The sequence below is a fragment of the Narcine bancroftii genome, chromosome 6 (assembly GCF_036971445.1).
Source record: "Narcine bancroftii isolate sNarBan1 chromosome 6, sNarBan1.hap1, whole genome shotgun sequence".
NCBI classification, from domain to species: domain Eukaryota; kingdom Metazoa; phylum Chordata; class Chondrichthyes; order Torpediniformes; family Narcinidae; genus Narcine; species Narcine bancroftii.
The window spans coordinates 233702909-233710380 of NC_091474.1; the positions used below are offsets into that span (position 1 = coordinate 233702909).

Sequence of the window (7472 nt, forward strand, 5' to 3'; positions counted from 1 at the left end):
GGAATTCAGCAGGTCTCATAGCCGCTTTGATGATGTCCAGAAACAACGTCTGCAGACGCTCCGATTGCAGTGTTACGAGCCCAGAGGACTCCAAAACTCAACAGCCATAGAAATTCACCAAGACAAATGGTTACTTAAACAAAAGTTGCTTTTAATTTTCTTTAAACATAATAACAGGATCAATCTTTAACTTATACTATTAACTTAATCTAACTTAAACCCCCCCCCCCCTTCTAAATCGAAGCACACGTGTAACCTGTACATGTTCAGGTAAGTTCTTGGTTTCACCGTCCAATCTCACTTCTCCAAGTTCACCGGTATCAGGCAATTTTATACTGGGCTTTGGTGCTTAAAGTTAAATGGTTACTGCTCAGGAAAGTTCTTATTGGTTTCAGAGAGAGATTTGTTGCTAGTTGGACGCACACAAACTGATTTCCTTCGATCAGCCACTTCAGTGTCTTGCTGAGGAAACTTGCCCCTTCATGGGTTTTTCAACCTCTTCTTCCAGGTCACCACAGAGTTCCTGGTGTTTCCCTTATTTCGGGAGAAACACTCTAGTCAGCCATTTCCTCTTGTAAGGTCTACAAGTGTTTTCAACAGGCTGAACTCAGAACTCACAACCGTCTTCAAAATAGGGGGGTTTCAACAAGCCTGCCAGCTTGCAGCCTCAACTGACCTCTCTCAGAGAAGAATCCTGTTTGTTCTTTCCCCTCTCTGCTTGTAGAAACTTAAAACCCAAGGCTCCAAACCCAATCTCTGAAAAATCTTATTAGCACTCGAGCCAGGACTTTTCCATGAAGTTTTTTTTCCAAAAGCAGTTCCATTGTCTTTTTCAAAGCCAAACAAGAACCTGAATGTCTGGCTTCAGCAAAGCTCTTGCATTTTAAATGAGATGTCTTTGTGAAGTGTTACTGTGTTTGTGAAGTAACCTACACTACCCCCCCCCCACAATCTATCTTTTTTAAAGACATATTTAACCATAACCATAATAATATAACCTGTAACAGCAGTTAATACACAAAAATGCCGGGAAAACTGAATGGTCTTGCAGCGTCCATAGGATAACCGATCTTTTTGGGCCTGAGCCCTTTGTCAAGGTATGAGCAGAAAGCAGTCAGGCACCTGAATTAAAAGGCTGGGGGAGGAGGGAAGAAGGGGCAAAGGGAGGATCTCAGGGCAACAGGCAAAAGGCCATAAATGGACATGATTAGAAGGGCGGGCAGAAAGGCTGAGAATTGATTGAGGGAGTGGCAGTTTCTTGAATGCAGAGCTGGAGAAAAGGAGACATTGGGAGATGGGTTAGGGTCAGGGGAAAATGTCAGAGCCACCGAGTTGGATCCCTCCGATTTGCAGGCGGTCTCAGTGCATCCAAGGAAATTGAAGTGGGTGGCCACAGAGGCTGGAGGTGCTCAAAGAAGCGATCTCCCAGTCTGATGCCGAGTTGCATTCAGTCAAGAACAATTCCTTTTCCGTTGCTCGCAGGATCGGATGACTTAATAAACTCTTTTAAAAAAACTGGGGTGCTACCCCCCATGTGACGGTAGGCGGACAGGCACGGCGTATATATACCAGCTGAGGTGAGAGCAGTTCGGTGAAAGCCTCTTTGGCTGCAGGGTGAACAGAGGGTTGAACTTGAATAAAAAAAGATTTTTTTTGTCGCTGGAGTTTACACTGGGCTCGCTTCTGCTCCAGGCGTCGGGACAATTGGGCTTCGTCTGAACGCTGTGGGTGACATTTTTGTTGTTTTTTGGAGGAGGGGGTTGGGAGGGAAACAACGAGGGAGCTTTTTATCGGGATGATCTCCAACCGGAGCTTTGCGATGGAGCGAGTTGTGGAGAAGGAGCTGGCGGATGGGAGGGAGCTGGCCAAGCCCGGCGTGGAGCTGATGTTGGCGGTGGTTCTCTCGGCGCTGCTCGGGCTGCAAGTCTGGCGGTGGTTACAGCAGCTGCGGGAGTGCGAGCGCCCGAGCCCACCCGGACCTTTCCCCTGGCCCCTCATCGGCAACGCGGCCCAGATCGGCGACCTGCCGCACCTCACTTTCTGCAGGATGGCCCGCAGGTACGGCACCATCTTCCGCTTGAAGCTGGGCAACCGGGCTGTGGTGGTGCTGAACGGCGAGGAGGTGATCCGCCAGGCGTTGATCCGGCAAGGCGACGACTTCTCGGGGCGTCCCGACTTCGCCTCCTTCGGCGAGGTGAGCGGCGGCCGGAGCCTGGCTTTCCGCAGTCAGGGCGACCTGTGGAAGCTCCACCGCAAGGTCGCCCAGTCCACCGTCAGGGCTTTCTCCACCGGCCACGGCGGCGCGAAGAAAGCCTTCGAGGGCCATGTGGTCTGTGAGATGCACCAAATGATCCGCCTGTTCTTGGACAAGAGCCGGGAGGGAGCTTGCTTCGACCCGTGGGGCATCTTGGTGGTCGCCGTGGCCAATGTCATCAGCGCCGTTTGCTTTGGCAAGAGGTACGACCACGGCGACAGCGAGTTCCAGTCGATGCTGTCCAGGAACGACCGCTTCGGGAGGACGGTAGGCGCCGGCAGCCTGGTCGACGTGATGCCTTGGCTCCAGTATTTCCCCAACCCGATCCGCTCCGTTTACCAAGATTTCAAACGGATTAACCGCGAGTTCTACTCTTTCGTCCAGGAGAAGGCGAAGCAGCATCGCCTCACTTTCCGTCCTCAGCGGATCCGGGACATGTTGGACGCCTTCATTCGAACCATCGACCACCAGCGGGGCTCCGGGCTCAGCTCGGTGTACGTGGAATCCAGCCTTACAGACATCTTCGGGGCGAGCCAGGACACTCTCTCCACCGCCTTGCACTGGTTGATCCTGTACCTGATCTGGAAGCCCGAGGTGCAGAGGAGGATCCAAGAGGAGGTGGACAGGGTGGTCGGAAGGCAGCGCGTCCCCTGCGTGGAGGACGGGGCGCGTCTGCCGTACCTGATGGCTTTCCTGTACGAGTCCCTGCGCTTCAGCAGCTTCGTGGCGCTCACCATCCCGCACTCGACCACCAAGGACACGGTGCTCCACGGCTACCACGTCGCCAAGGGCACGGTTGTCTTCGTCAACCAGTGGTCGGTCAACCACGACCCGCAGAAGTGGCCCGAGCACGACCTCTTCGACCCGTCCAGGTTCCTGGACGAAGACGGGCAAATCAACAAGGACCTCGCCAGCAGGGTGATGATCTTCTCCTCGGGGAGGAGGCGGTGTATCGGCGAGGAGCTGGCGAAGATGCAACTCTTCCTCTGCCTTTCCCTTCTGATGCACCAGTGCACCTTTAGGGCCAACCCCGGAGAAGAATTGACCCTGGATCTGAAGTATGGCTTGAGCTTAAAACCCGAGACTTTCACGGTCAACGTGAGCCTGCGGGATACAATGGAACCCCTGGAGGAGGCTGTACAGAGAATAAAGGAAGCGGAGGACAATGGGGCCCAATGAACGTTGGTTCATCAAAACGAGTTTTGTTTGAATAATCTGATCATTTAGTCTGACGCTCCTTTCGGTCTAATTGCACCCACTCAACAGTCGGCAGGGGACATCCCGGCAGAAGTTTTAAGCCAGGTGTCCGACCCCTCTGACACAAGCCTTGTCCCTGCAGGTTTCAAAGAACCCATGGGTAATATGTTATTTGTTTGGTCAAGGTTACATTTGACAACTCAATCTCCACCTCCGACCAGGTATGAGGGCGACACGCTGTGTGGGTCCAACAACTGGATTGTGGAACAAATGTCCCGCACGGGTTCTTGCCAAACTGCGTTACTGACACCCACATCCCCCTCGTGTGACGATCTGGACGGTCGCTTTGAGATATTCGTGAGAAGGAACCCGACCACAGCGTCCAGGACCAGGCGGCCGGGCCATTCCTCCCTCCGCGGCGCTCCTGCTCTCGGTCTGTTCACGTCCGGACTGTGGGGAAAGCAGCGGTGCAAAGTCGCCCCTGGCCCGTCCGTGGAGACCCGCAAGTCGCGGCGAAATGAAGCGATCGTTGAGGTCATTTTAGGATGAGGACTGCTCTGGAGATGGGGCAGTTGTCTACCCTGCCATCGCTTTCCTGAATTTCTGCCCTTTCGTTCAGGTAAAAAGCTGGGATTTGGACACACTAGATCTGCCCTCCGGTCTCTCACTGTTGTGTGGAGTTGTTTCAGCACTTTTAAAAAAAATCCATAAATAAATCTTATTTTCAATAAAAAGATCCACAAAATAGAGCAGTGCAAAGTCTTTTAACATTAGTGCCATATTCGGATCTACATCTTGTTACTGTACACCACCACATAACACAGTTTTCAGCCATGTAGCCCCCTGCGATGACTCCCCTTTCGCTAGTTTGAGGGGCTTCTGACTGGTCTCAGCTCCTCAATGCCAAGTCGCAGAAGGACCCGAGGCTGTGGCCCTTCCCCACAAAGCCTTTGTGTTGGCTGCACCCGCCAGCCAGGAATGTACCAGTCAAGTCAAATTTATGGTCTTCTGATTGTACAAGTACAACCCAATGAAACAGTTTTCTCCAGTTGGGATTAGAGTGTGTCGTTAGTTTGCAGTGTCCTTTGACAACACACCTACAGATGTTCTATTCAGTAATTTGGGTAAAACAAACAATTAATGTAATGTTAGGGTTGAACTAGTAAATAACATTGCCTTTGAAGCGATTAAAAAGTGAACCAATTGGCAAGGGAGAGCTCTGTGTCCAGCAGTTATTGAACAACGTTTCCAAATGATTATCCTGTAAATTCATCCTGTTAAAGCTGCAACAATATGGTAATGTCCAAAAGTGTAATTACCTTATTCGTCATAAGTTTTCCACAAATATTCAAGAGGTTTTAAAAATAATAATTTATCTTTGTCCAACTGCAGATTATTTGGCATTTCAGGAAAGAATAGAGGAAGTGTAAGTTTTTGCAAAGTGTACATGAGCAGCTTTAGGAACTGCAGCCAGTTTTATTAAAATTCTTGCCAAATTACCTTTCCAACCATCATTGCATAAATGAGCAGTGTCAAGCTAGGCCTGAAGATAAGCATTGTTATTTCCCTCAACCTATGGAAATCTCAGGTGTCTGATTCCTGTGAATTCTTCAGACTTAGCTTATATCTGTGAACTGATGTCAGAGAGGGGCAATTGATGTTTTATATACGTGTTGAGCAAAACCAATGTATTACATTCCACTCTTTTTTCCTGTACTGATTTTAAATGTGATTGATCTGTTATAGAAAATAGTTCTATATTTTTATGGATATGGATGAAATAACAAAAGCATCATATGACAAAACATGTTGAAGATTTTTATTTTTATATTGTTATGTCAACATTTACAAGGCTGCTATTTTATTTTCAATATTCTACAAATTACATACAGCATTTTTGTCATTTGATTATATGTTACTCCACTGGCCACCGTGACAGAGGTGCACCAAAGAAAAGGTACAAGGACTGCCTAAAGAAATCTCTTGGTGCCTGCCACATTGACCACCGCCAGTGGGCTGATCTCGCCTCAAACCGTGCATCTTGGCGCCTCACAGTTCGGAAGGCAGCAACCTCCTTTGAAGAAGACCGCAGAGCCCACCTCACTGACAAAAGGCAAAGGAGGAAAAACCCAACACCCAACCCCAACCAACCAATTTTCCCCTGCAGCCGCTGCAACCGTGTCTGCCTGTCCCGCATCGGACTTGTCAGCCACAAACGAGCCTGCAGCTGACGTGGACTTTTACCCCCTCCATAAATCTTCGTCCGCGAAGCCAAGCCAAAGAAGAAGAAAAGATATGAATGTAACATTTAATATATTTACTGTAATCAAAACTGTGGTTCTCACAAATATTACTAATTTTACAAAGTGAAACTTGCCCTTTTCTTCTTTGAAGTTTAGCCACTCTTTCAGATGCATACAGTAACTCCTCCCTCAAATCATGAATTTATATCAACGGAATTTGAAAGGCAGGTGGAGAGCACCTTGAAATTGTTCATTAACATGGCAATTCAGTGCTGATATATGTTCAATGCTTTGGTTCCTTGCAATGAAATTAAAAAAACAACTTCTAATCAATCAATGAATAGTAATATAACATTGTTTTTATGTCATCAAATTGATTCAATAAAGAGGTTCATTTTTTTTTCCATGTTATCCGGAGAGAAACCTGGAATGGTGTCTTTTCGTTTTGTTACAACATCTCCTTTGGACTCTCTGCTTTGTTCGCTCCTATGTGACACTTAGTGGCAGCATCCAGAAACCTGCACACACACCTCTAACTCACCACCGCTTCTCATCGCTGCTCCAGTAATTTTATTGTCCTTTGACGACATTCTGTGACCAAGACCACCTACTTCACTGCCAGAATGTTGCCCAATTCCCCTCTTCAGCTAATCAGTTGCTGAAACATTCTTACGTTTCAGCTTTTACCTTTAGAACATAGAACACGACAGAACAGTACAGGCCCTCCGGCCCTCGATGTTGTCCTGACCCATATACGCATTAAAAAAGTGCTAAACCCTCCCTACGCCGTAACCCTCTATTTTTCTTTCATCCATGTGTCTAACTAAGAGTCTCTTAAATGCCTTAATGCTTCAGCCTCCACCAACATCCCCAGCAAGGTATTCTAAGCACCCATGACTCTCTGTAAAAAATACATAGCCCTGATGTCTCACCTAAACTTCCCTCAATTTTTACACATGGACTCTGGTGTTAGCTGTCCCTGCCCTGGGAAACAGGCTGTCCACTCCATCTATGTCGCTCATGATCTTGTAGACCTCTATTAAGTCTCCTCTCATTCTTCTACCCTCCAAAGAGTGAAGTCCCAGCTGTGCCAACCTTGCCTCATAAGACTTATTTTCCATTCCAGGTAACATTCTGGTAAATCTGCACCCTTTCCATAGTTTCTACATTGTACCTGTAATGAGGTGACCAGAACTGAACACAATACTCAAAGTGTGATATCACCAGAGATTTGTAGGTTTGACTATTCCAGTTATCCATCCACCATGGGTTTGAAATCACCCCAAACTCAATTAGTTAAATCCTGAATTCCTCTGTAGTTGAATCACACAAAACATTATGTGTAGTTTTGGTCTGCACATTATGGGAAGGATGTGGTTGCAGTGGAGAGAGTGCTGAAGAGATTTGGCAGAATGTTTGGAAGAATTTAGTTATGGGGAGAGGGCTTGTTTCTTCTGCAGGAAGTAAGCTGAGGGGTTTTCCATAGAAGTATATAAAATTATATGAGGCTCAGATATTGTAGATAGTCAAAACGTTTGCATGGTAGTGGCTCCAAAAACAAGAATTTTAAAGGGTGTTTGATTACATCAAGATTGGTTGATATCTGGAATTTGTTGAGGAGGTGGAATCAGATATAATTATGTTTAAGAGAAATTTAGACAGGCACTTAAATAGACAAAGGCATAGTTGGACATGGACCTAATGTGGGCAAATGATGTAGATGGACAAAAAGTTTGGCAGAGTCACGATGGGCCGAAGGTTCCAATTCTGTGTCAACT

At 47.4% G+C, this 7472-nt stretch overlaps 1 protein-coding gene across 1 annotated transcript; it reads left to right on the forward strand.

Moving 5' to 3' along the window:
* The first annotated feature begins 1160 nt into the window (after positions 1 to 1160).
* cyp1b1 (cytochrome P450, family 1, subfamily B, polypeptide 1) lies at positions 1161 to 6105 on the forward strand. Its single transcript, XM_069887704.1, has one exon. It carries the CDS (start codon positions 1796 to 1798, stop codon positions 3431 to 3433), a length of 1638 nt encoding a protein of 545 aa, XP_069743805.1. The 5' UTR covers positions 1161 to 1795; the 3' UTR covers positions 3434 to 6105.
* The last annotated feature ends 1367 nt before the right edge of the window (positions 6106 to 7472 follow it).